At 40.0% G+C, this 27,189-nt stretch overlaps 4 protein-coding genes and 1 pseudogene across 12 annotated transcripts; 2 read left to right on the top strand and 3 right to left on the bottom strand.

The window, feature by feature from the left end:
* Window positions 1–47: 47 nt before the first annotated feature.
* LOC125774621 (mucin-5AC) lies at window positions 48–12,651 on the bottom strand. 6 transcript variants are annotated; one of them, XM_049444714.1, is made up of 10 exons: window positions 8,959–9,058; window positions 8,763–8,881; window positions 7,166–7,586; window positions 6,071–6,274; window positions 5,789–5,913; window positions 5,335–5,678; window positions 5,127–5,250; window positions 4,150–5,036; window positions 3,249–3,654; window positions 48–3,173 (listed from the first exon to the last, which is right to left on the bottom strand). In XM_049444714.1, exons 3-10 carry the CDS (start codon window positions 7,285–7,287, stop codon window positions 1,993–1,995), a joined length of 3,393 nt encoding a protein of 1,130 aa, XP_049300671.1. In that variant the 5' UTR covers window positions 7,288–7,586; window positions 8,763–8,881; window positions 8,959–9,058; the 3' UTR covers window positions 48–1,992. The 6 variants fall into 6 exon arrangements, with proteins under 6 accessions (XP_049300671.1, XP_049300673.1, XP_049300670.1 ...); XM_049444716.1 differs by lacking the exons at window positions 8,763–8,881; window positions 8,959–9,058 and adding an exon at window positions 12,555–12,651; XM_049444713.1 differs by lacking the exon at window positions 8,763–8,881 and having other exon boundaries at window positions 8,959–9,081.
* LOC125774650 (uncharacterized) lies at window positions 10,409–12,571 on the top strand. 3 transcript variants are annotated; one of them, XM_049444783.1, is made up of 6 exons: window positions 10,409–10,699; window positions 10,931–11,062; window positions 11,191–11,425; window positions 11,564–11,677; window positions 11,790–12,042; window positions 12,120–12,571. In XM_049444783.1, the coding sequence occupies exons 2-6, from the start codon at window positions 10,963–10,965 to the stop codon at window positions 12,429–12,431; spliced, it is 1,014 nt and encodes a 337-aa protein (XP_049300740.1). In that variant the 5' UTR covers window positions 10,409–10,699; window positions 10,931–10,962; the 3' UTR covers window positions 12,432–12,571. The 3 variants fall into 3 exon arrangements, with proteins under 3 accessions (XP_049300740.1, XP_049300739.1, XP_049300738.1); XM_049444781.1 differs by having other exon boundaries at window positions 10,410–10,699; window positions 11,561–11,677; XM_049444782.1 differs by having other exon boundaries at window positions 10,409–11,062; window positions 11,561–11,677.
* On the bottom strand, window positions 12,558–13,291 carry LOC125774659 (huntingtin-interacting protein K). The gene is made up of 3 exons (XM_049444797.1): window positions 12,991–13,291; window positions 12,807–12,914; window positions 12,558–12,737 (listed from the first exon to the last, which is right to left on the bottom strand). Exons 1-3 carry the CDS (start codon window positions 13,141–13,143, stop codon window positions 12,642–12,644), a joined length of 357 nt encoding a protein of 118 aa, XP_049300754.1. The 5' UTR covers window positions 13,144–13,291; the 3' UTR covers window positions 12,558–12,641.
* A 137-nt stretch (window positions 13,292–13,428) lies between these two features.
* LOC125774618 (uncharacterized) lies at window positions 13,429–16,555 on the bottom strand (annotated as a pseudogene).
* Window positions 16,556–16,677: 122 nt separating this feature from the next.
* On the top strand, window positions 16,678–18,412 carry LOC125774614 (zinc finger protein 830). Of its 2 annotated transcripts, none has more exons than XM_049444703.1 (2): window positions 16,678–17,327; window positions 17,448–18,412. In XM_049444703.1, exons 1-2 carry the CDS (start codon window positions 17,191–17,193, stop codon window positions 18,337–18,339), a joined length of 1,029 nt encoding a protein of 342 aa, XP_049300660.1. In that variant the 5' UTR covers window positions 16,678–17,190; the 3' UTR covers window positions 18,340–18,412. The 2 variants fall into 2 exon arrangements, with proteins under 2 accessions (XP_049300660.1, XP_049300661.1); XM_049444704.1 differs by having other exon boundaries at window positions 17,216–17,327; window positions 17,411–18,409.
* Window positions 18,413–27,189: the final 8,777 nt, after the last annotated feature.

The following is a 27,189-nucleotide window of genomic DNA, read 5'->3' as shown; positions in this document are numbered from 1 at the left end:
ATTTTTCATCACTCGCTGCTTTTTGATGAAAATAGAACAAAAACACGTTATTTGCTTTTCCGTAAGTATTCATTTTAATTAGATCTTCGATTTTTGTTTTTTGTTGTTATTCGCACTTACTTATTCAAATGGTTATAAATGTCACTCGTAAAGTTTCGCTTTGCAGTTTCAGTAACGTTTTGTATAAGATTTTTTAAATTGCTTTTCATTTCCTCATGTTAAAGTTCAAACAATGTTTTACGTCTTACATATACAGTCGACACTGCAATACGCTGCAATGTTTCTAGATCCTTCGCTTGTGAGCCTTATTGAATCTTTCTTCATTTTACTATTGTATAAAGATTTATATTCACATATTTTACGCCACTGGAAAAAACGGGAATGTTACATACAAAAAGGTGCATACAGAACACGCAAAACTCATAGTGATCAAAGATGATCGAACTAAAACAAGTAATAAATATAATATTACCAACACAATACGAATATGCCTGCTCCCTCACTCTGTTCATGCAAGGTTTGGCTCGATTATTCTTTCGATTCTATTTGTTTGAGTCGTTGTTTTTTTCTTCTTGGTTGTATTACTATGCAAATATGTTGCTACGGGTAATAGAGCTAGCCACATATAAATAAAATAAAGCTTTGCAACAATTCCTAACAATCGATAATAATTAATGCTGATCGAAAAGAGGTACTAACAATACACAAAACATAAATACCAACTCAAGCGACTGGATTTAAAATAAAACAAACAAAAAACAAATGTAAATATAATAAAACTAAGCTTGTTCTTCATGTTGGTAAACAATACTTTCGTTAGGAGCGGCATAATATTAAGGTACAGTGAACATTACGCACCACGTAATATGTATATGTACAATTAAACTGCAAGTGTAGACATACCCACGCGGAGTACTGATTCGTTACTCAGAATGTGCCCTTTTTAAAGGTAAAACAAACAAAAACCAGACCAGCCTACATTATTTTGATAGATGAACAGTTGTAGAGAAATGAAATATTAAGCCAACTTTAACAGAGGCTCATGCGCCGCTGATGCATCATTCGTTGTAGTGGCAATACACACTATTAGTATTTTTTAAAGATTCTTCTCGCGAATTGTATATGTAAATCACATGAACGCTCAGAATTCACTTCTTGCTGCAGTACGATGCTTCTTTTTGTTTCTTTGTTCAATACGCATACGAAGTGTTTTTCGTTATTCCATTTGTCCATATATGGTGGGATACTTACTAGGGATTTCTCCCGATCAGTTCAATATGTTAATTTAATAATCGTCGGTCAGTGTAAAGTTTTGTTTTATGCTGTCCAGCAACTTGTGTTTTCTCTTTTGTTTTCGTGTTGTCTTATCTATCTATGTTACCTCGGTCTACAGTTCGAACTTTGTGCTGATACAAGCATAGATTTCGATTTCCCGCTTGCATAAACTACAACAATATGCATGCACATGTGATCGTTTTGATCACCAAAGAGCGCAATAAAAAAAAACAATAAACGGGAATACAAAACATAGGAAACAGTTGTGGCGGTCAGCACTTTCCATTATTATATGTGCGTTGCGATTTTTTTTGCAATTGATGTTCTTCAAAACAGGCACAATATAGTGTGTTTGTAACATACAGAGCTGTTACAATTGCAATGTATGTATATAACAAACATTACGCAAGCACACGGTTGCGTCGCGATCAAGCGTTTTAAAATGGAGTACCTTAAAATGGAGTAAGTAATATCGTTTTTCTTCGTAACGCAATCAAGCCCTGCTCTGCTCTGCAGCAATCAATGACAAATGTTGCGGTCAAGTAGCATTAAACATCGGTCATTCGTTTCACATTTAACAAGCGGAAATAACAATTAGCCTTTTTTAAATATCTGTATATAAATAGATCAAAGCTGTGTGTTAGAGATAAAATAATCACTTTTCAACTAATGCGCTCTTAATGGGTTGGTTAGAGAATACGGGGTTGGCAAAATCCATTACACTTGAAAATAATCACTAACAGCAGGTGCCGTTCCATCACTATCCGGTGTGCCCATCGCTCGGCGGACGTTTGCAATCCCTGCCGGTGTTGAAGTTTGCGTGACCGGTGTCGGAGTTGCTGTATCAGAATCTGTTGTAAGTGAATCATTCGTTAATGATTTAGGTACACACTCTATCCCGCCGCTACTGTTGCCTCCTGCTCCACCGCCACTCTCGTTGTGGAGCCTTTCGTAGGGATTTTCCTTAACATTGAGATATTTTACCGATTCATAGTTAGGGTCCGATTCACTGCCGGTGAGTGATTCGTAGTTGCTCGATATTCGACTTAGGCTATTGTTAGTCGTTACCGTGGTGTTGGTATTGCTGTTGTGCTTACTATATCCAATCAATTGGTCCGGAGAACTTGTACTACCATCACCATCACCATCGGTCGAAGAGGGAGTTGTGCGGGTTTCCGATATACTAGAATATCCTGGTGATGATGAAAGTGTTCCCATACCCGCACCAGCACTGGTTCGATCGGCCTCCATAGTCGTACCAGCGCAGCCAGGTGAATTGGCTCCCAGACTGGAACCTCCTATAACGACTGCTGCCGATGGCGAAGGTAGCGTCAGCGTTCCTGATGCAGTATGTGGTATACTAGAATATATATCCGACTCGTCGTCCGGTTCTACGTTGTTGTTAATATTTGGTTTGCGTTTTTTTGCTTCCTCTGTTATACTTGCATAATCGTGACCTGGTGGGGGATTTTTTCGCTCCGAAATTACACTATAGCCAGGATCATAGTCGTCCTTCTCTTTGATACTGCTGTACCCAGGGGTACTGCTGTCTGTATCTTCATCCTCCGCTGTCCCGGGACCTGCTCTTCGTGCGCCGAAATCTAAACGATTTCTAGCTCCATTTTTCACTGTTGAATGAACTGTCTTTGCCGTCTCACGTATGCTACTGTAACCATCACTGTCACGATTTGTATCGCCACTACTTCCTCCTCTCAGCTTGCTGATGCCTGAAGGTTGACTCGTGGTTGAAGGTTTACTACCAGCCGGTCGCAATATTTCATAATTTGGATCCGAGTCCGATTCTGTTCGATTTGAACCACGGTTAAGCGTTTCATATCCGGGGTCGTTGATGCTTCCACGCGTGTCTGGTAAACTTTCGTACCCTGGTTCGGTGTCCGCTGTAAAAGATCGTTCATAATGCTCGTCAATACCGTGACATATTTCCAGCGAACCGAGAGACACTTGTTCAATACCTTGCGCTACGACTGCACTCAATGGATTTCCTTCACCACTAGCTAGAAAAACGTTCGCCATAGTTGTCCCTCCACCAGCGGTATGGATGCGATGCGATTTTTGAATCTGCGCATAATCCGCTGATTTACGTGCCGTTTCCATGCCAGCCTTTACGTTATCACCAGGGATGGTTTCATAACCGGGATCCTTGTTTTGGCAATTAGCGGTGCTGTTGCGCTGTGTTGCTACCATATTTTTGTTCGGAGATCCACCTTGCAATGATCCGCCACCGTTAAGCTGAGACATGTCCGAATCTGTTAGAAGCTGTTGCATCACATGCTGCGCATCAACTGATCCATCTTTCCGCAGCGGTACAGGAGACGAGTTTTGTGATGGTACTTTCGATAGTTTATTCTTTTTCATAACCTGAGACAGAAAAATGAAACAATTAGTCGCGTGAGAGCGGCCCGGTGGTGTATGTGATAACCGGCGTCAGTTCCACCAGACAGGATCGGGTATTGGAGATCAAATCCCCCGAAATCCAGCAAGGACTGACTATCCGGCTACGAAGTAAGAATAAGTCTAGTAAGCCCGAAATGGCCGGCATGACCTTACAGATCGTTAAGCCAAGAAGAAGAAGTCGTTGTGTGTTTACCGAAAGTTATCTGTGAAAGATCCATATGGCCTTCTAATTTGAGTGTATTATTAATAATGTATAATGCTTTAGGTTCTGGTTTTATGGTGTAAAACATACATATTCCGCTTGATAGTTATAAAGTATAAAATTAGTTTGAGAAACATTTACCTAGTTTCCAAAAATTGAAATCAAAATTATGTTGATAAACAAGATGTAATTTTTAGCAATTTTAGAGATCGAAGACACAGATGATTGCAAATATTCAAACATTGAAGCTTTCTTACCTTGGCGTACATTCCCTCCAAATCTTTTGACGGACTTTTCTTTTGTTTGCCACTAACTATTGAACCGTTCGTAAGCATTGTACTATCTATGTCGGCGCTTTGCTTATTCCCAATGTTTTCTCGATTGGATGCTGTTGAACCAACACCGCCACATTCGATTACAGAGGCAACGGAATTACGCCCCGAAGTTACAGTCGTAGTACTCGATGATGCTACACTACCGGACCCGATCATCGATTGATTCGAGGTGCTGAAGAAATTGTTTGCCTGGTGTTTGAGCGTTTTTGGAGTTGGAGGTAATGGACTGTTCGCCTGTCGCTTTTCTGGTTTCGGTGATCCCAAATTTCCTACCGAACTGGTACAGCTCGAGGACGATGCTTGACGCGAATGCTGCACAAAAGTTTGTGCCCTCAAACCTCCACCGTCGATGGAGGCCGTAGATGGTACCAAATGTGGCGGAAGTCCATGCGTGTGCTCATCACCTGATGTTACCATATTGCTATGATTACTGAGACGATTCGATGCTGCTGAATTCGTTTTGTTGCTACTGGAAATACCCGCAGAATCAAGCGCATCATTTACGGTTGCATGCAGTGTCTGTACTGACGGTGGTTGTGGTCTGCTTGACGCGCCCGTATTTATTTCGACCGACACGGTCATCGCATTTGGCGGTTGAATTTGGGCGTACGTTTCCGACCCGCTGGTGTACAGATCGCCTTGATTTCCAGGATCATCGATCGCGGCATACATCTCGTCCGAATCGTCTGACACAGTGGCATAGTGTGAGTCGCCCAATATCTGTCTTCGTTTGGCGGTCGTTTGGTTCGGCATGTTTTGTGGCAGTAGGTTTGCCAAGGGTTCCCGCACGCTTATGCTTGTATAACCCTCTGATTGTGGGAGGAAAAACAAATAACCGTTAGCTTATGCCGCAAACAACAAACTTAACCCAAACCAATCCACCATAGCACTATACTAACTTGAGGAATCTTGAGAATCTCCACTAAAATGTTGGGATGATGGTTGAACTATTGGAGGAGTCATGTATGGTAAGTCTTGACTAGCTGATACACGTCCAGCGATCGCAGACGCAGCCGGAATGTCCTAACGAAATAATAATACATATATATTATTAGCAAATTAAAACCTTCGGCACATAATTGTCCTGCGACCCAAAAAAAACTTTACCACTGTTGAAGTTTCCCGATCTTCTATATTCTGAGCAGATTCACGGCGTGAAATGGGGCTCATTAACTCGTCGTCATCATCATCTTCTTCATCATCATCATCGCCGTCCCGCGGCTTTGAGCGACTCGCTGTCCCAGAAGGTCCACCGGTCCCGGCTTCAAATACAGTACTTCCGACTGCTGATCCTGGTGGCACCACCTGTGCATACGGATGTTCCATGCGACGTAATTTGTCGTAAGCATGTGGAGGTGATCTAACCCGAGCGTAAGGGGAACTTATGTCATCCGCCTGGCTGATTGAACTGTGCTGAGAGACACTGGTCTGTTTTTTCAAGCTAGCCGATGCTATAAAAAAGATTGATAGTTTTGTAAATAATTAATCCTGTAGCAGTAGCATGCTAAAACAGCAGCATTAGCATTTTAAGCTTAAAATTTAAGCCAAAAAGTTTACTTACGACTTCTCCCTTGCGGCAAGTCCTGTACTTTGTCACCGACGGTAGCATACAGTTCGGAATTGTTATCGCCAGCCGGTTCAGCGATTGGGATATCCGGTAAGCTTCGGTGCGGAGCATTAGAAGTTCTACCAATGTTGTTGCAGAATAAATAATAATATGAAATAAAATAAAGTTACTATAATACGAATCTCGATTGCGGCGTTCAGCTTTATCGTCATTTAAAAACGAAGGTTATATAAAGAGCAATTCCTCGATAAACAAAATTTTGAAACATTAACAAACCTTTTGCTGCTGCTTTCGGTATCAGAACTAAACCCACCACCAACACTGGCTGGCCGTAGATTCGATGCATTTGCCGTGTTTGTTCCGAGTGTACCATTACCAGTGTTGGCTTGTGCATTGATTGCACCGGTCGAACCCGAAGATAACAGAGTGTCCTCTGGATTTGTAAGCTTTACCATACCTTCTAGTCCAAGAAGATCATTTCTATATTGTTCGTGCAGCATTTTACATGAGCAGCAACAGCAGCCACAACAATACACGGTTGAGTGTATGGGGATTTTTGAAAAATGTGTTTGTAGTGATCCCGACCATTCGTATGGTAAGGTCAGATATAAGCACACGCAAATACAAATTCATTTACACACGCACACAACATCCAGCAAACATCAAACAGTGAGAAAGAAAGAAAGAAAAAAAAACAAATTGTGTACAAAACTATTACAATGAAATATAATGTAATATAAACGAAAAACTGATTGTTTTACGTGATTAACAAAACAAAAAAAGTAACGAAGCAGTACTATAACTACAAACAAACAAAAACAGGCAAACAGGAAAACGAAATGTTATTATAATGCGAAGTGACGGCAAGGAGTTTTAGTTTAGTGCAGGTATCTTTTATTAGTATTAATCGGTGTTATGTAGGCATTGCTAAATGACTGATTATACTTTATGATTGTCCATGATGGAGGGATTAATTTTTAATATCGTAATCGTCAATAAAGTTAATACGTTAAAGATAGATGGATAACAATACAACTGTGTGCTACGTATAATACTATAAATCAAATCCTACAAACATGAACACATTCCCATGATGATGTCACGCACTATTTCCATAGCAACGAAGAGTACATTTGACATTTGGCATAACATTATTGAAATATATTTCGTCTTTTTCGACATACTACATCCCAGCACACCACGAACTGCAATGGATTGGGGATGCCGAGGCTCCTTTAACCTGGCTGGCTTACTTCATACAAATACTACATGTAGTGAATCATGTCCCCTAAGCTTAAATTGATCATGCAACCCAAAGCAAACCACACTGACACAATAATCATTTAGGCGGAAAGCGCAATCAACACTTACTTGATCTCTTGTTTACGTCGACAGCAGAGACAGGATAATATAGTTGTGATCATGCTGACCATAACAACGGCCGAAATCGAATATAACCAGAATGCGTCATATCCCAATGTTTGGAGCAGCATTGTTATGTCAAGCGATTAAATTTCTGACCCTGGTTCAGGGTCGCACATAAAATTGGCTTCAAGGGAAACACTAAACAGTGCAGGTAAATAATCCTCGTAGGTTGTTTATCTTGCGATCGAGACCCACATGGACGTGTGGGAGTGCGACGATCGCTGACGATGATTCTTCTACGACACGGTATACAATGTTAAATTTTGCCTATTTTACGAACACTCACAAATGGACCAACTGGCCAATTCGATTTGATTCTGGAACGCACTTAAATCACGCACATGTTGTTTCATCGCTGCACACATTCCTGCAAGACAAATAAGATCCACATTTAAATACCATACACAACCGCCCGGGTTATAACTAGGAGTATTGCAGTAAAATGCATTCGCAATCGATTGGAATGACTGGTAGGGACAACGCTTCGCAAGCGATGACAACTCCCCACACCAACCCATACTATGATTAATAGTGCAAAAGTGTATTCACTAGAAATGTGACGCTTCGGAATGCATCATACTGATACAATACGCACGCACATTGCACTATGATAGTTCGGTATCCATCGGGCCAATAAGTGAAAAGTTCACCGTTCACAGCAATAATCACCGGTGAATGCACACTGGAAATTTTCAGCCGGCCAGCTGTGTCGACTGCAGAAAAAGTAAAGGAAACACTGTTTGGTAAACATTTACTTTCGCACACACAGCCATCTACTAATACGACGCTACACTACACAACTACAATCCTACATTACGGATTTCGCCTAGTACACCGTGTACATGCTTCGCATTCACAGTTTTCACCGCATTCTCACTGTGAAAAAGAAAAACAAACGATTTCTCCCATCGTCTTGCGACATCGTGCGGTTGCTCCACATCTCGCAGCTGACCCTCTTTCTCTCACTTTGCCTTCCTTTTGGAAATGCATTAATGTTCCCTATGCGCGATATCTATAGCTCTGCTGTCGGACACGGATGTGGTGAGCTGGTGAGCGGTCGAGCGGACCGTGCACTTCCACCTGCTTCTCTAACCTAGCTAATCCACAAAGAGAAAGGTGCCGAAGCTACATGAGCAAAGTTTGGAGAGATTTTTCTATCGGAGCAACAGCCTTCTTCCGATCGGTCCGTACCACCATGACTGCCTATTACTCTATGCGTACACTCGGGGTAAAGCGACACGCAGAGCATAAGCAACAACACTGAAAACGGGAACAAACTAATGAAAGTCGGTGCAATGCTCTGGAATTCAAAGCGAAACAAAGCATATCTGATGAAGTATTGCTTTCCCCTTGTCTTCCGTGGCAGCATCACAGAATACACACAAATGTACGCGTCGTAGGTCTGGACAACAACTCAGTTTTAATAGGCTGTTCTATGATAGTAACATATACGATTCACTGTAAACTGTTGTGCCGAAAACATCGATGACTCAAACGGAAAACAATCTGAATAGATCGTAAAATCACTACTTTCTCGCTTTACCCAAGTGCATCGTAGAGCCTCATTCCGCTACGCATATAGCGTATCTTCCTGATTTCTCTTCAAATCACTGTACAATCTTTAAAGAACCACCAGATTCACGGTTTATCCCTGGCTGGCCACTGGAATATTTGGCAGGGAAAGTCTATACTCTATGCTATGGATTATTTCAGCACTTCGCGGAATCGAGAAAACATACTTTCCTTCGCTATGGTTACGGACGACGATCTTTTCGAAGCTTGTCATCAATCAAGTGTTGTTGAAAACGTCGGTGTGCCGCGTGCGAGTTTTTTACTGTATGGTCAAATCCAAACACAGGGCGGTTGAAACACGAAGTGAATCGTGCCTTCTAAACGCATCCATCGTCATCGCCACTTGACATTTCTTTTGATTTCGTTCAAATAACAAATATTTGAATCTGCACGGAACGTGCAGCACAATTTTAGGTTGTTAGCTCTTTATTTTACTCACTCGTCTGTTTTACTTTGTGTCCATACGCTTAATTATTTGTTTTACGATGTGTAAACAGATCTAGTTTCCTTTAGTTCAGGGATAAATTCTGTCTATTGTCTATTGTAAAATCGGACGCCATGTCGGTAGAATAAAGAAATTTGGGCGAATATACAAGCGTGGCACACAACGTGTTAAAAAAATCAAATGAGCGCAAGAAAAGCATATTCAACCATATGATAGGGCTCCAGTTGTTTCAAACACAGAATCGTTATGATGGATGCGAAGTAGTAACAAAAATCTAGTGTAAAAGAACATGGTAAAATAAATTTTCACTAAGGAATTAGTTTCAATATGAAATTAGGAACCTTAGTCACATTATTGATCACTACAATTCATACGCACGTGCTCGCTGACATACATTAAGGAAATGGCGGGAAAATCGGAGGTTGTTCCAGATGTTGTTCTCACTTATTGTCGATGGTAAAGAAAATTAATTGCGTAAAAAGACCGTGTTGAAAATGGGAGAAATATACTTTCTTTAACTTAAGAACATCCACGGGTTCACGATTTTTATTCATTAGATATCTGCATGGTCATTCCTCTGTACTGGCTATATAAGGCTATATAAGGCTATAGCAAGGCTATACAGGAAAGTGTTAATGAGTTCAAATGAGTAGCAAATAAAGACAAAAGTAAAGAGACTTGCATGAGAGCATTAAGCTCTTAAATTTCTCACGGTTTTTAATTCTTTTTGCATTTTTATCTTCAAAAATAATCGTACCGTGTAGAAATCAACAGATATATCAATAGTATTTATAGCTATGGATGGGTAGGTAGATAAGCTCACAAGCAACACATTCATTGCTGTGTAATTCAACCACATACTTACTACAGAAACAATTCATCAAACGCAGCGAATGTATGATGCGGTAACATAATGTCAACATTTCGCGTATTATGTATTGAATCACTTACTCCTGAAAACCAAGACATTAAACCAATCACGGACCTGAAGCAGATGTTGCTGGAACTTTATCGACATTCAGCGCTGGAAAGAACAGTTTCCCCAACGTGTCAGAAGGCGCGGAAGAAAGAAACCTACTGATAAGCGACCTGTTACTATCTTCACACAAGATATTGATACTATGCCCCATCATCACCACCACGGCACGGTACAGCGAAAGGCGATAGCAACGTTAGCGCTTTTCGATAAACATTACTTCCCAGTTAGTCTGCCGTTTCACTTCGTACGAGTTGTGTAGCAAATTTGAGTCCGTATTTGAATTTCAGAATTTATGTAGTTTGTCAGTTGCTTCATTCCGTGTTGTTTCCCATTTCGTAAAGGACCACGGAAAGCTAGCGGGACTAAGTGTGAATCGTAGTACGTAATTGTAACCCTCCTGGCAGACTCTATTTTGTATTCCAACCGATAATACTCGTCTCCATTACATACGGCTGTGTACTATCTCTGTCAATCTGGAAACCAAGTACGTAATTATGATAAGAGCCTCAAGGGACTGCCACAATACATCGATATACCGGTGCAATTCACCGCAATTGTGCTCGTTTTATCGAAGCTCGTATTGCTTTGGTCGTGACCATCGGCAGATTACCCTACCAAGTTTAACACTGTGCACTGAAAGTAATATTTTTCGGCTGCCAAATCCTTCTAACGCAATGTTGCATTCTTCACTTTCAATCGATCACTACCACCGCAGAAAATGTTGATCTTGTTTACCAACATTCTGCAATGGACACTACTAGTGTAGCATACTATTTGTGGCTGGTTGTTTGTCTGGGGTGGCTTCCGGCTTTCAACGGTACAACCACTTCGAGCACACTTCTTGCAGGTTAGTGAGCCATTGTAGTTCCTACTGGATTTCATGACAAAGGTGTGGCGGTTGTGTGTGTGGCGTTTCCCTTTTCCTTGTGTGCTATATTAATACTTTTATTGTGTGTATTCTTTGTCTGTTCGCAGTTTTAACTGATAGCCTCACTATATGTGGTGAAAGAGAATGTCATCCGGAAACTGAAGTGTGCAGGGAGGAGAGCTACTGCGAGTGTAAACCACACTTTGAAAATGTAGTATCATTCGAATGTTTGCCTTGTCCAGGCGAAGGACAACACTGTCGGGGTTGCTGTATCAGCGATGCACTCACTTGTTATCGTGGCGTTTGTCAGAGGTGTTCATTGGATAGTAATGGAAATTGCATGTATGAATGGAAAATCGATTTAGTTTTCCCTTAAAATAATATGTTTCTTGTGCTGTGTGGTGTTGAGCACATGCTGTTTTTGATTTTTTTTAAATGATTCGTTAATTTGTGCATGCATGTTCATGATCTTTGCAGCAGCCAGGAGTCCTTGTTTTTCTTGACCGCTGCTCAAGTAGCGCTGGCCACCGCTATGGTGCTGGGCGTGATTTCTCTTAGTTTTCTGCTGTACAAAACCTTGCGCAATCGTTTAAGGTACGGAAATAGTAGGCTTATTATTGCAACGTAGTGCCATTTGATAGTTTTAAACCCATTACGTGTAATGAACGTTGCGAAAAACCATTCTCTTTCAAACGTTTCTTTTCAGGCGCAACAATCCAGTACTTGAGAGTGAATTCCGCCAATCAGTCGCCAGCCGTGTTTCGTTATCATCGATACAACAGCGCGTCATTAGGCGCTTACGAGATCGTCCGCCGAAATACGAAACGAGACACAATTATGAGTACCAGCAGAGACAAACCGAACGGCAGACAAGTCAGCAAAGCACATCGGCCGATAATATTGAACAGCGCAATGCTGCGCCAATCGGCGGTCCGCCTCCTGCATACGATGGTGATACGGTATGATATTGGATACATGTGTGCGAGAATGTAATTTTTGTTTACAAATGTTATGTTTGCGTTCAATCAATCTACAGCTTTCTCTAGCGGAAAATCCGCCACCTTACACGCAAGAACAATCCGATGGACCGATAGGAAGTGGCATTGCCGTCATCGATATTCCATCGACCAACACAACTGAGCATTCGCGGTCTACGGATGAGACGAATGATTACAGTGCGAGTAGCGTCCAGGGAATAACGAATCATGGATTCGAGCCGGACAAAATTACTCCATCACAGCCACCAATCACACAGTCTCCAAATAGCGATGAAACCGTTGGATGTCCCAAGGATGCGTGTTATGATATTCCCCTAGTCAGTAGCAATGATAAGACGGTCTACATGTAAGGAACCGAGCTGAACTGCGGTAAAAAGAGCACATTTTACTAAGTACGCTTGGACTTTTTAAAGCAACGTTGTAATGTACCATGATGGATGTTACTCTTGATCTTATAAAAGGAAGACAATTACCTCTTTCGACGGTTCAAGACATTCCGAGTTCGTTTTATTATCTTTTGCATCCATTCACAGCGAAAGAACACTTACGGTGCCAGATTTCTAATTTGTAAGAGCTTCCAACGCAGCTACGACATCGCCTCGATGGACACGCAAGGTTTGTTCCGCTTTGCTACGTGTAATCTCCATTTCACGGATCTACAACCATTGATTGCATTTTATATTGGTATAGTTGATACTAATCACATATTTCTGCGTAATACTTACGATCAGTTCTATATCCTCTTTTCTTACATGAACTTTCTGTAGTTCCCGTTCCATGGCAAGCTTTTCTTCATTTTCCTTGTTACGTTTATCTTCAAACAAGTTCGCAGCCTGTAGAAAGTAACCCAAAAAGAAGGTTTCAGAAATGGTGAGCAAGAGAATGTGATCAGACAAGAGATTCAATTACATTGGAACACAAGTTGTGCGATGTGATCTCCTTTTCCTCGGCGTAATCCGTCACTCGTTCCAAATCCGCCGCACCACCATCGTGTTTAGAGGACTTTTTCTGTTTTTTGTCGGTCGAGTCTTCTACACCGTTCACTGCTTCGGGGTCAGCCATTCTGTTCCGTTTGGAAGAAGTGCTTGAAAATCTTAATTAATGTAATGAAATCTTCCGGTAGAAAGAACGAACGATATTAATCTATAAACACGACAACCACACTTTCTCAGCACTTTGACAGACAACTAGAAAAGTCACAACCAGTCAGTGTGACCAGATTGTTTTCCTCGTTATCGGTAGGAAAGCAAAAAATTTATCGGTAGTTGTCGGTATGATCCTAATTCTGTTCAGCTCCTGTTCTCTTCAGCTAATATGTGTGACCGGGGGGGGGGGGGGGGGGGGGGGTTCGCAGGGAATATGGAAATGTTGTGAATTTTGTCAGCCAAACCTCGGGAGAAATATTCAGTGTTTGATTGTCTGTAGACCAGTGTGACCAGTGTGACCAGAAACACCGATTTATCTGTATTCCTACCGATTTTTGATAAGCCTACCGATTCACAGACGAGCACCGTGAAACTACCGATTTTTCATGAGTCCTACCGAAAATCACAGATTTTTCTTAATATTACTGAAGAAGTCATAAATGTCATGAATGAAGTCAACAGACAATAAAAGACTGCTTATTTTTCTCGAGTTTTGTCTCTTTTTGTACCGCTGAGAAGGACAAAATTCACAACATTTCAGCATTTCCTCACACGTTTTAGCTTAAGCGAGAAGGCATACGTACGCAAGTATCGTATAAAAGTGATGAAAATCGTGCGCTTCCAAAGCCACCGCATTTGTTTTTCGAACAGTTTTACTAGTAAAACAGGAATGCGGTATAAACAAATAGACATGATAGACAAAATATACAAACTGACTGTTGGAAAAAGGCTCGCTTTCTCATCTCAAATCACAGATCATTTGGCAACAGTTGCGTTTCACCCTCGGCCAGATGAATGAGCATCGCTTTGTACAGCAACAATATTCCAAGTTGCTTGCGTTTCTTCATTGACCACGAAAGGCACGTCGAATAATAATCGCCCCGCTTCAGATTAGTCAAATTGTGTAGCCCAAACGCGTCTATAATGGCGGCCTCACGTGTGTATGCCTCCGCCGGCATGATGTTGTGGAAGATGTGCAAACATACAACTCCCTTGCCAGCACACCAAATATCGATGATACGATTGAGCTTCCTGCTGTCAGCAGCCATTTGTTTGCGATTTAAAACCTTCCCGGTCTCGCAAAATTTATTAACCTTGTTGACACATTCCTCTTCGCTACATCGAAACACAACTGTCTCTGCTGCAACCATCAAATCACCCACATTTCGGTCACAATCGTCTGCCGACCGACATTTCTTGTGATGGTAAAGCTTCATTGCATCGTACAGATGGCAGTAGGGTCGGCTACTTTTACCCTTACCGACGTAAAATACTGAGCTGAGGAAACGCTTCCATAGCTCGAGTGGCTCGAGAAGCGTTTGCAGTGCGGGCAGGTTGTTGCTTATGCGAGGATCAAGTAACAGATAAATAAAGCTCTTCTTTAGATGTCCCTCGCGGAAATTGCGAACCGCTTTAGCTGTGCTCGATTGAAATTCGGAGGCCATCTCCTGCTCCAGACACTGTTGCTCAACGATCCTTTTGAACATATCCTCTTTCCGTATCGTTGCCATCAACTCGACGGAGTAACCTAACAGAATAGCGGGTAAATATGTTAATGATTCGTGCAAAAATTAAATTAAACAACAAGCTTACTTACATAGCTGGGTGTTCGAATCCGTCACAACGCCCGCGTTTGCCAATCGTTCCGGATGGCGCTGGAATTTGACGAGCTTCCGCAGGTAAAGTTTTTTTGTGCTTTTTGTAATTGGACCGGGAGCCTCACGCGAAGGTGGTTAGTTCTGCACGCAATACATCCGTATCGTAATCCAGTGGAGGCAACGTAAGCGCGGTTGAAACACTAGTTAACGACGCAGTTCTTCCCGTTACTGATGGCGGATAGTTTAGTTTTTGTGCTGAGATAATTTCGCGACCGTCTTCCGAGATCGTCCGAATCGACGCAGTATTGGTCATTTTCTTCTTCCGAAACATCACACCCGCCTCATCGTCTGAGTGAATGTATTCTTCACTTATCTGTATGACGACTGTGTCCCCTGCCGCATCCAATTCTCCCTTACACTCGTCCAATTCATGTACAGACGGATCATGTTCAGTTTTAGTTTCAAATCCTTCCATGGTTGCTTCCGGTTTGTTCATCTCGACGGTCTCTAAATGCATTTCCGAAATGACAGGTTTAACGATAATCTCCAAAGGGTTCTGCTCGTCTGGTGCAGTCACGAACGTTTCGTCAATGATCGTTCTCCGAGAAGCTGTTCAAAATCCTAGCGATGTCATCTAACCGTCGGCTCACTCGGGTTCTTTCCTTCATTTCCGTGATCTTTTCCCGCCAAGATTCTATGAAGGACGTTCTTCTACCCGTAGGCTCACTATCTCTTGTAAAGTTCTGCAAATTACCCTTGGTTAGTTCAAAAAGGTTCGTACTATTGGGAACTTCTACGGTACAATCTGGCTGCTGTTCAACTCGTTTCTCTGTGTCGGAGGGGAACGATTCGTTGGAAGGCATAATGATCGCTTCTGCCGGTAGAATGTTTTCCACATTGCAATTGATGTCTTCGGAAAACAATGTTTTAAATCGATCCTTCCGCCGGTGCGTAATGTTCACGTAGTACGGACTGGTAGCGTCAAAATTGTAGTGAATTTTGTTTGGGGTGAAGGCACGCTCTTCAAGCACCTTTAGGGAAGTTGCTGGATTAAGTAGAGTGGCCGGCAGCAAAAGATTGTTTTCATTCAGCTGCCGTTGCTGTTCGAGCAAGAGCTGTTGCCGCTTACGCTCCATCTTCTTTTCAAATACGTGGTTCTGTATCGCCTCCAGCGCTTCGTAATGACCCTCGTCGATAGCATGCTGAATCGGTGTACGACCTTCCTCGTCCTGTAGTTCCACATTGCCGCCCGCTTTCAGGAGCATTCGCAGGATTGTAACGCGCCCAAGATTGCAGGCCACATGAAGCGGGGTTAGCAACTGTTCGACCGTCGGCAGATTGGCATCACCACAGTGCTCCAACATTAGCGAGGTGGCTTTTGCGGCAAACGATTCATCGTCCGCTCCGATCACCAGATGCATCGGTGCTACATCTTTGGCCAGCACGATCGTGTTCGGATTTGCACTGTGTTTAACGAGCAGTAGTTGCACGCCTGCAATGTTGGCATCTTCGATGGCGTCCAACATGCACAGCGCAAGATATTCCTCCGAACGCGACATAGCTTAGTGTTATCACTGTTTTCTTTTTAACAACGCACACAAAACACCAACCAAACAAAATAACAGTAACGAAAATAACGAATATGGCTGCTACAAAAACGATAAATTTAAAATGACGGCGACACAAAGTGGTTGTGCAAAGTGATGTGTGTTTAGGCTGGTTGAACCAGTGTGACCAGTGAACCAGTGAAACACCGATTTATCTGTATTCGTAGCGATTTTTGATAAGCCTACCGATTCACAGACGAGCACCGTGAAACTACCGATTTTTGAAGAATCCTACTGAAAATCACAGATCCCCCCCCCCCCCCTGTCACACGTATCAGCTGAAGAGAACATGAGCTGAACAGAATTAGGATTATACCGACAACTACCGATTAATTTTTTAGCTTTCCTACCGATAACGAGGAAAAGAATCTGGTCACACTGGCCACAACATTGAAACAAGGTGATTAGCCACGGTGGGATTCTAATATTTTTTTATTGTTTTGCTCATATTGGCTTTGATGTTGTTTTCCAAATCCAATCACTAAAACCAATTCCTATAATTAAGCACACACGTTCAGCAATAGCAGATCTTTCCTTATTTCTACATCTTTTTGACCTTGGTGTTTCATTAGTTTCTTTTTTCATTGTATTTAATACATGTCTAACGTCGAAGAGCATAACCACGAGCATAACTTTGTGCAAATCTATCACTGCAAATATGTCAAACATTGTTGACAAAATAAACGCTAGAGCGAAATATAAATTCGGCGCCGCAGCTATAGTTTTCTACAGTTCTTGATTAAAAAACAAGTTTAAAACATGTCTGCAGCTTTCAAGTTGAGCAAAAAGAAATACTCCCAGCAAGAACTGCGTCGTATAATGAGTGAAACGAAGGCGTCGAAGCAGCAGCAACAGCCGGCCGGCGATTCGAACCGAATCGATTCACCACTCGCAAAATATCCTTTTCTAAAGTTATTATTCGAAATGCAAAAAGTCATTAATTTATTATAAATGAATTATTTCTTAACCTATACTATACCAATTATATTCCTTAACTGGACATTTTATCTATGTACGTATAATGATGCAGGACAGTTAATGTGCGTTCTTTGCCGGTCAGTGGTACGATCTGGAGCTGTTTGGAAAGTACACCTTAACTCTAAACAACACAAAGAAAACATCGAATTAGCTAAACAACTTAAGGAAACTTCTGTTGAGAAAAAACATGAGCCTTCTAAAACCAGAGTTACACCCGATGCACATTTGAAAAGGGCCGGCGATGCGCAAGTTGGTGTTGATAGTGTGCCCGTAAAAAAGATAAAAGGAATATTGAAGAATGCTTCGGCGCCGCCAAAAGTACCACAGCACGAATTACCGGACGACTTTTTTGATGGTGCTGCGACAAACGCTGTCAGTACCGTCCACTCCGCTATACGTAAGGATCTCGTCAACATTAAACTGCCGGAAAAACACCGTGAACAGCATGTCGAGTCGATGGATCACGACGGAGCGGCGACTGTCGATGCGACTGGATCGGCGTTAGCGCCAGATGAAGAAAAATTGCCCGAAGGATTTTTTGACGATCCCAAAATGGATGCAAAGGCTCGCAATCAGGAGTATAAGGATCCGAACGATGAGGAATGGGATAAGTTTCAGAAGGAAATTAAGGAGGCGACAAACGTTTCTATGGCTATAATTAGCGAAGAACAAGAGGAATCTACCGCCGAACGCCAAATAGCGGAAATAGATGAACAAATTCGCAATTGGTCGCGGGTGTTGGATTTGGAAAAGAAGAAGGAACAAGTGAAAACTATGAAGGTTGCAATGCTTTCGGAAGGTGGTGCAAATGAATTGAACAAAACAGGCCTACCCATGCAAAAAGCTGACGACGATGATCGCGATGATGACGATGATGATGAAGAATTTGATGAATTTCTAGATTGGAGAGCGAAGAAATCGTACAAATAGAGTACATTACAACGGAGTACATTGCAAATGTAATCAATTTCTATTGAACGAAAGAAAGCAGTGGAAGAAACTTCGGCATTGGCTGGTAAGTAGTATTCTGATATTTATGATATATAAAACTAATTCAATGTAGTAAAACTTACATAAGAGACAATCGTAAATTAGTGGTGGCCGGCGGTTTTTTCCGGTAGATATTTAAAACCGCATTTAAAGTAATAGAAAACATGAAATGCATACCCACAAAAGCCGGCAACTGGCAACAGCATTGATGCTAAGAAACACTGAAAGATGCTGACTACCTAAAGGTAGTCACCATTTCAGCCCGGAAACAATGATCAATTCAAAGCATCATATAGGGTTTATGGTTTGATGGTGAAAGCTGGGAGTACATGATATCCTAAACGTCGTTACAAATACAAGTAGTATGCTCGAGCTCCCAGAAAGGTCGGGATTGGCCTTTAAGCGCTCGTAAAACCTAGCATTTAAGCGAGAAGTAAATTAATAAATTACCTACCAAGCCATGGTGGCAAATATAAGTACATAATCATTTTCGGCGCAGGATAAAATAACAATACAGCTTTTGGTTTTGTTAGTTTATGTAAAGTAAATAAGTTTCATTAAAAGATTTTAGGTTCTGTAAAGTGATACATCTTAGCTAGGTTTTTCATTCATCGTGTTTTCTTTTGTATTATTTTTTTATGTTCATAATAGAGATGTTGCTCTTTTTAAAGTGTGGGCATGTTAGTCATCATCATGTGCAGTTTGGATTTACAATGCGACAGCTGTTTCTTCCCTGTGCATTTTCGTGCAACTTTGCCTTTAGCGTAATTCGATACTCACATAACATTATCGCGCGCACTTTATTTGCCTTTCGTGTAAGCTTCATTGCTTTCATTTAATCAGCCTAGAACAGCTTTGAACTGCAGTTCCTATGCTTATTAAGGGAGCTGGTGTGAATGGGTGTATATCTGCTTAATGTTGGTTAGTGGCGTGTGGTAAGTTATAACCGTGAGCTTAAACTTTCTTGCCAAACTTGCTTGTTTTGTCGCTTTCCTTATGCTGTGTGTTGTGTGTGTTTTGGTGAACACAATGTAGAGAGAGTTTATGTTGGTTTTAACGTAAATGTTATGTTCGTGCAATGTCGTCGCAATGTCGAATGTCAAGTAGCCCTTTTTGTCACATATACTGCCACAGACGAATGTTTCCACAGCAGCCACTAGCTCTGACGAAATCGGAATAGAAAAGTTTAAATGAACCAGTACGGAAAATAGAGCTTTCTATATCGTTCATCCACGTTAGATTTCCCTTTTTTGGAAAGATAGCACACCTTGTATAATAAATAGGAGATAGGACAGTACGAGTGGTGTTTGGAGCAGCACCTTTAAAATAGTTCCTCAAAAATACATTCTAATGGTAGGCATTTTGATTAAATGTCCGATACAATTTTATTTCTAGCTGAGTCTACTAATGCCTAAGCTATTTGTTTTGCTACACAAAAGAAATGATTTTAAAATTAAAAATTTAACACGATTAGCGTTGTACACAGTTGTCGTCGTTTCATGATTATTTCACTAATGTTTTTTTTTCATTTGTTTTACGTTTAGTTTGCTCTGAATCTATTATCACTCTACGACTACAATCCATCTAAATAGTACTGAAACAACTATCGGCTACGGTTGTTGTAATAAATGAGAATTTTTCCAAAAAATAGTCGCACATTTAGCGCATTGAGGCAAAACTAACATTTCTAGCGATTTTTTTACGGTCAGCTACACAATCAACTGCTACACAAACTGTGCCGGAAATCAGAATTCACTTTTTCGGGGGCTAGATGATGTGGAAACAAGCCTAATCCTTTTCCTCAGTTTGCATGTTGCTTTTTTCCTGCAAAACGCGAGCTAGTCTTTGAAATTCTTCCCCAAATTTCAAATTACTAGGCGTTTTAGCGACCTTCCATCCAGGTACACACGTGAACCGTAATGCTTGGAATCCACATAAACCCCGGTGTGATGTGCATGAAAAGTGAATAAGAACACATATACGCCCACGGCGACTATAAACAAGCGACAAACTGGAGCAGTAGTTTTAATTCTACATTGATCTTCTGATACCGTTGGTCTCATTTTGGCTAGTTCTAAAGTTACGTAGTTCAGGAACTGCTTACTTGTCTAGCGCAATAGTTTGTTACGTTTCGGTTGTTTATTTCACTCGCAAATTATTTGATTACTGTTCTAAACTCTACCGGTTATCTCCTATTTACTAGTACTGGTTTGCTACACAACACATCATTCCGTTTGTTGGTTTCTCTAGCTCAAGTGTTTTGTATTCGTCCTTTTTCGTCCAGTCTGCTGTGAACTTGTTAGTTTCGTTTTGTCTTGCTTAGCTTTTGCTTTATTTGTTTTCTTGCATAGCGAGTGTCGAAACTTTGCGACAATCCAACTAACATACGACTGGTTTGCAGTTGTTTTCGTACCTTGCTTCGTCCCGAATGTGTTTCTAGTAGATGTTGCATTAAATTCTGTTACCAATGTAATATATCTGCCAACCCCTAGCGATGCAGATGCAGGCGGCATTGTTGCCATTTTTTGTTTGTATTAAGATATAAGTTGAATTTAAACATCCTCCAAAATCTATCCATCTACGACGGTTATTTTTATGTGTTGGTTTTTTTTGTTGTTGTTAGATTCTATGCCTGTTTTTTTTCTTCTTTTTTATGTATTACATATGTTTTGCCTATGATCATCTTTCACGAATGCGAACGTGTTTCTTCATTACCCTTTGTCGCCGTTGTTGCATCTTTACTTGAAGTGTGCGCATTCATTTTAACTATGGTACTTATATTTCTTAATGCAGTAAGAGTAGATCAAGAGATAGATTTTGTTTATGTATAATTTATACGTGTTTGTATATATATATACTTCAATATATTTTGTTTTGTATAAAGCCATCCTATTAATTGTAAGTACATCACTCACATTTTCTCTTATACATGTATGTTATGTATATCTCGAGAAAATTAGTTCAAGTACATTTTGATTACTTTTCGTCGTTTACTTTTAATTTTGGTTGGATTTGACTGCAGGCAAAGAGCTTTTGGAGCATTACGCTTTGTATGATGCGTATGTTGCTTGTCGAGAGTCTATGATGCGGGAACATATACTACCGATATTGCTGGCTGAACGCCTACCCAATATCATTACCTGTCCGTAGGGGACGATACATCTTAATTGTTTCACCGTTAAAACAGCTACTTTTAGAGAATGGTTTGTATTAGTGTACTCGGTTCTACGATCATTCTAATCAATTTATCCAATTATCTCTCACGATCCATGCTTGTACATGTACGTTTTACTTTCCTTTGTTTCGTTCAGTTAAAGCTTTGGAATAGATTAGATGTTTTTTACCGTAAGCTCTTGCATGCCGCTACGATTTAGAAAGATTATATGGAAATATTGTAGTTTACTCGTAGTAAGGTGTATTCAATATTACGGAAGGATACGTTTTTTTGTATTTCGGGCCAATAACTAGTTTCCCGTTGTTTACTACAGAACGATCTCGGTTTTGTTCTATTGTATCATTCCTTACTTCGTGTGATTTGGCATGTGCGAATCCTTGGGATGTTTGCTGTACGTTTGGTGTAGTTATGGAGAGTAAAAAAAAATATCGCAGAATATACTCCGAATATTTTTCCTAAAATCTTCCCCTATTTTACGAAAAATATTCAAGAGATTATATATCTGACTGTTAGATGAAAAGCATTGTAGATAGGTAAATAAATGTTTGTTTCCCAAGGACATCGCAACCATCCAGGCAATAATAATGAGATGCTATTTTTAAAATATTTTCCGATTTTATTGTTTTTTTTGGTTGTTGCTTTTTTCATACTTTAATTTCATTTGGCAGCGCATTGCTTGTAAAATTGTGTTGTGTATTGTGTGTGTGTGTGTACGAGTATTTGCTTTAAGAAAATAACTTTAAAAAGGTTTGGAATTCGCTACGTTCTGCAGAACGATACTTTATCATCAGTTCGTGTGATAGGATTATATGGGTGTAATAGTTTTTTTTAGTTTAGTTTTTCAATGTTTTTTATTGTTTTTTTTTTAAATTTTTTTCGTCTTATTTTGAGTTGACTTTGACTACTGTTTTAGCTTCTACAGTCTAAGCTTTCGAAACGAAAGTTCTAAGCAAACGTTCGTTCCGTTTATATCACATGCAAGTTGTGGTTTGTAGTTGTTGCTAGAATTTGGTTACACTCTAGTCCGGCCAGTATTGTTGCCCTTGCCGGCCGTACGCAGCAGCAGCTAGCACATTAATGGGTTTGACTCCACGTTTCTTCGCATGGAGTTTCCATTAGTTCCTCAAATTTATAATAGCATCCCTGCTATTCATGCAAGTCAAGTGAGATAGGTTGTCTCAAATATAACATGATGCGGAAAAGCAAAGCACATCTAGTGGTTTAATGATTTTATTCGATGTAAAAAGTATTTTGGCGACAGTAAAACGCACATTCAATAAATTAAATACCACAGTTAACCGACAAGCGATCAGAATGTGGATCGATCGATGATTGAATAGTACTAAACCAAACCAAACCGTAAGTCATACCTCTACCACTACACACACGTTCTAGAAACGTTTCGCTACTGATGAGAAAGCGTTTCTTTATGTCCTTTTTTAAAGCATTCGATGGTGAGTAGTGTAATCTCAACACTAATGTTCGATACTGAACATGTACAAATGTTAAATGTCATTTTTCTAGAGCAAATGTTATGCCTCAAAGGGTTTATTTTTGCAGCTGAGTAGTGGATTCAATCTTATCTTATTATATTTATATGCAATAATATTTTGTTCGCTAATCAAACATTTCATCAGTTTTGTTCATCTGCTACTCCTCTCTGGGCTGATCACATATGCTCAAGATCGGTTTTTTTTATTTCCTGACTACACAGAAACGGCCGTCGATCAACGAATCGATTGTAGTTGATCGTATTTACACCGATTTAGTATCGAGCAATTGTATGTAGTAGTCGATCGGTTTGTTTCGTCTATGTTGCTATCTCATGTAATGTCTTAACGGTTTTCATTTTTCCTCACTTGTTGTATCATTTTTAGTATTCAGTAGTTTCACTATCAGTATCTCTCTTTTTATCACGGATGATTTTGTATGTAGCACGGCAAACTTTTCCCCCCTCTCTCGTGATCATGATATTTGTTCGACATCCTTCGTCACCCTTCGATTGTCTTATGTAGTGCGCGTCCTTCACGTGTTTCTATATGTGTTTTCTGTCAGTTAATTTTATCAACATTTCCTTTTGTTCTTGTGTCGTAATTGCGTCATTAAACGAAAGCTACAAAATGCACATTTGCATAGGTACACTACAGACAGATTTGCTGTTTTACTGTTTTTCAGTTCGCAATACCTTTTTTGGTGTTTTACGAAATGTTCGTTTCGCATGCTTAAAGCACCGATAGGTAAGCCATAGAAAAAAAACGCAACCAAATAATAAAAATCATACAACCTTACAGCACCATTCTGCTAATAGTTTCGAAAGATAACCCTAATTTAAATCTCAGTTTCTTTTTCGTAATAATCCATTTATCATTTATCATCTCTCATCATTTGTGGCTGGACTTTTGTGTTTTTTGCATTACCACCAGAGCTATTTGCCATTCATTCGTTTCAGCTAAATATGTCATGTAGCAAATATCGACTATTTTTTTTGTGTAAGAAAAATTCAATATTTGTGCACAAGTGCTAGTGTTGTGCACAATTGTTTTGCTGTTTTGCAGTAATTGCTACATTTAAATTGTTCATTGTGCTTCTATTTTTTGGGGGTCTTTCGTGAAACTCATCTGCATCGATTAATGGTCCCTAGAATGGTGAGTTATCGGAAGCCGGATGGTTCACAGTACAGTATTAAAATCATACATTGTGCATTTTCCATTGCACATCGCAACTTGTTTTTTGCTTGTGGCGCAATCGATTAATGGTGTGGAGTAAGCTTCACAGTCAAAGGCAAACTAAAACATGCACTAACAAAACAGATCCGTTACAGTTTTGGCGCTTTTCTGCAGCTTGGTTTACATACACATGTTTGCTCAATTGTTCACTTATGTCTTAATTTCCGCTATCTCGACCGTAACACTCTCGTTCGGGTGCGCAGTACCGTTGTCCTTTGCATGATGGTTGGCGCTGCGGTTGGATTTGGTGGAAGTTGCCGACGCATTACTGCTTCCCCGGGATCCTCGTCGAGAGCCTGTATAATGTAGCAGATACGGAACATGTGTGTGTGTGTGTGTTTGTGTAGAGAAAGGTATAAATAGGAATTATTTTATGTTATTGCATACTATTAAGTAGTTTCGCATAAACAAGAACACGAACCATCAAGTACAACTTTTAGATTAACAAATTACGTATTTGAATTACCTAACTGATGATAAGGAGGTAGGTTCTATTGTTCTCTAAATAGAACATAATAGTTAATATAAACGGTACTACGATATACTTCAAACAAGTGATAAAAAGGATGGGAATTGCAGAGTGGCTATTTAAAAACCATATTATTTTAAATGGATTGAGTAATATTATCCAATTTCACATAGATGGACATAATTTAGTTAGAATACAAATCGCAGAAAGAATGTTGTTGTATATATGAATAGGCTGAAAATGTTCCCAAATAGTCAAGATAGACTAAAAAACACATAGCACAACAATGGACAATAGCATGACGGAGAAACGTTGTTACGGTTGTCCAATTATTGCATTTTGAAATGGAATGTTTTGACGGCCAAATGATGATTGATAGTGATATTGTGCATGCAAAATAAATCATAAGCTGTGTTTGGTTTCGCTTAGTTTCGAATAGTGTGACTTTTACGATACGGTGTTCAGAAGCAAAGTGTGAGATTTTTTTTGTAAATCGAAAGTGAACAAAACTAATCAGATTCCGCGAAATTGGGGAATAATCATTAACTGATAGATAAAACAAAACCTAATATTAAAACCATCATAGCGATAAGCAATCAAGTAACTAAAAGAGACAGTATTGAGATACTTTTGCTAGCAACATTACTTGTGAGCTGTTAAAGCAAATTAATACCTACTAGTGAGCAGTTTGCTTTATTTAATATCTGGATAGATGCGTTAAAGTTGTTCTGTTAACGTTATCTTATTTAATCGCTCCCGATCTTTTCTGCTGTTAAAAGGGGGCGAACATCGATGGTTTGCAAAAGTGCTGGTACATCAGCATGACGAAGAAGTAAGTCTGATTATATAACCGGCAATCAATGGGTCAGTGGTCGGCGTTCATCCTCCGCAATCCTGTCCACAATGCTTAGCATTACTTGAGCAAAAGGTAGCAACCGAACTAACTTATTGTTTTGTTTGTTGCAATGTGCCCGGTGTTGGTGCCGCATGTTCTTGCTGCTGGCTCTTTTTGCCATGTGAATGTGTCTCTGCGAAAAGTGGGACGAGGGATAGAAGTTTGGGGTTTTTGTTTGTGTTTGCAATTTTGAGTTGAACAAGCTTCAGCATTTAGCGTTTCATATAGATTATACATTTTACATTGTTTCATTGCATAGATAGCATTCCTTGCTTGCACACAGGTACAGTATGGGTTTGCTTTACTATACTTATATTTCCACCTCATGTAACGGATACAGACTGCCTGCACAGATGTAGCAGAAAGTGATAAGAACAGATAAACATAGAGAAGAAGAAGAGAGAGAGAGAGAAAGAAAAAGAAAAGAGAGAAAATACAAGCAAGAAAAAATAGAAAGATTCTAAACGGAAATTGAAAACATACTAAAAACAAACAATCAAACATGTTGTTGAACGACTACGATCAACAGTAAAAATCAAACAGAATTATATTTTAACGAAACAACAGTGTGGTATGTAAAGTTACTTTAGAAATTATTCAGTAAAGTAAAGCATATGCGGTGTTTCAATGTTTGAACTTTGCTAAGCGCTTATGTAAAGCATTTTGCACTATTTCGCTATATGTAGTATACAAAGCATTAGCATGTTTGAATGTTTAAATTTGGAATGAACATGAACAGAACGAGTTTATATTCGTCCCTTTTTTCAATCGATTGAGAGCTATGTGTTTTTTAGCCAATCAAAGTCGAGGTTGCAGATCATTTGAAATTGTTTGAAATTTATACCGATGAATACAGAGCTGCACGCTTAGATTATGCTATGTCATACATCATTTGATACTTTTACATATCTAAGACTATATATTGCTTTAGTGCGACTGATCAAGCCAGATCGAATATCTAGAATAAGAGTGTCTAGAGTTGTCTAGAGCGCTTTCTAGAATACATAAGCATTTTTTTGTGACGATTAAATCATGCCGAACGAAAGAATCATTTAGTCAAAACAAAACCATCAACGATAAATTCAGTGTTTAGCTTCTAACATTGTTTGCACATGTTTGGGTTGGAATGTACACACAATCTGGTACTCCTGAAAAGAAATTACTTGGTCACCAGTTACGAGTTCTTCATAAAACTTATGGAGTAGAGTCGGAGCGCAATTTATTCTCTGTAGAGCGGGTTCGAAATAATAAGCGCTTAATGTTCTTGGGAAAATCGATTTTTTAAATAAAAATATAATCAAAATGATCTTCATTGTCGATTAGCGGTGAGATGCAAAACGAAAATGATCATCAAGGATCAACAATGACAATTGTACAAGTATCGGTACAACAACAAAAAAACATAAGAAAAAAGACTCAAAGTTAGGAAAACAGTTCGATAGTGGCAGGAAACGACAGATGAAGAAGATAAGATCAGCTAAAAGAGCATAAGGCAACGACGACACTAGGAACCAGGAACGAGTAA

Source organism: Anopheles funestus, chromosome 2RL (assembly GCF_943734845.2).
Source record: "Anopheles funestus chromosome 2RL, idAnoFuneDA-416_04, whole genome shotgun sequence".
In the NCBI taxonomy this organism is placed as follows: domain Eukaryota; kingdom Metazoa; phylum Arthropoda; class Insecta; order Diptera; family Culicidae; genus Anopheles; species Anopheles funestus.
This window is presented reverse-complemented; position numbering and strand designations above follow the sequence as displayed.

What these genes read in the sequence shown, in the direction of transcription:
- LOC125774614 (XM_049444703.1), top strand. Translation starts at nt 17,191, where the DNA reads ATGTCTGCAGCTTTCAAGTTGAGCAAAAAGAAATACTCCCAGCAAGAA. An exon ending in ATCGATTCACCACTCGCAAA is followed by an intron (nt 17,328 to 17,447) that starts ATATCCTTTTCT and finishes TTATCTATGTAC; the next exon opens with GTATAATGATGCAGGACAGT.
- LOC125774659 (XM_049444797.1), bottom strand. Translation starts at nt 13,143, where the DNA reads ATGGCTGACCCCGAAGCAGTGAACGGTGTAGAAGACTCGACCGACAAA. An exon ending in CGCACAACTTGTGTTCCAAT is followed by an intron (nt 12,915 to 12,990) that starts GTAATTGAATCT and finishes TACTTTCTACAG; the next exon opens with GCTGCGAACTTGTTTGAAGA. An exon ending in AAGAGGATATAGAACTGATC is followed by an intron (nt 12,738 to 12,806) that starts GTAAGTATTACG and finishes CAATGGTTGTAG; the next exon opens with ATCCGTGAAATGGAGATTAC.
- LOC125774621 (XM_049444716.1), bottom strand. Translation starts at nt 7,287, where the DNA reads ATGCTGCTCCAAACATTGGGATATGACGCATTCTGGTTATATTCGATT. An exon ending in CGACGTAAACAAGAGATCAA is followed by an intron (nt 6,275 to 7,165) that starts GTAAGTGTTGAT and finishes CGAACAATATAG; the next exon opens with AAATGATCTTCTTGGACTAG. An exon ending in ATCGGGAAACTTCAACAGTG is followed by an intron (nt 5,251 to 5,334) that starts GTAAAGTTTTTT and finishes TTATTTCGTTAG; the next exon opens with GACATTCCGGCTGCGTCTGC.
- LOC125774650 (XM_049444782.1), top strand. Translation starts at nt 10,963, where the DNA reads ATGGACACTACTAGTGTAGCATACTATTTGTGGCTGGTTGTTTGTCTG. An exon ending in TTCGAGCACACTTCTTGCAG is followed by an intron (nt 11,063 to 11,190) that starts GTTAGTGAGCCA and finishes GTCTGTTCGCAG; the next exon opens with TTTTAACTGATAGCCTCACT. An exon ending in GATAGTAATGGAAATTGCAT is followed by an intron (nt 11,426 to 11,560) that starts GTATGAATGGAA and finishes TGATCTTTGCAG; the next exon opens with CAGCCAGGAGTCCTTGTTTT.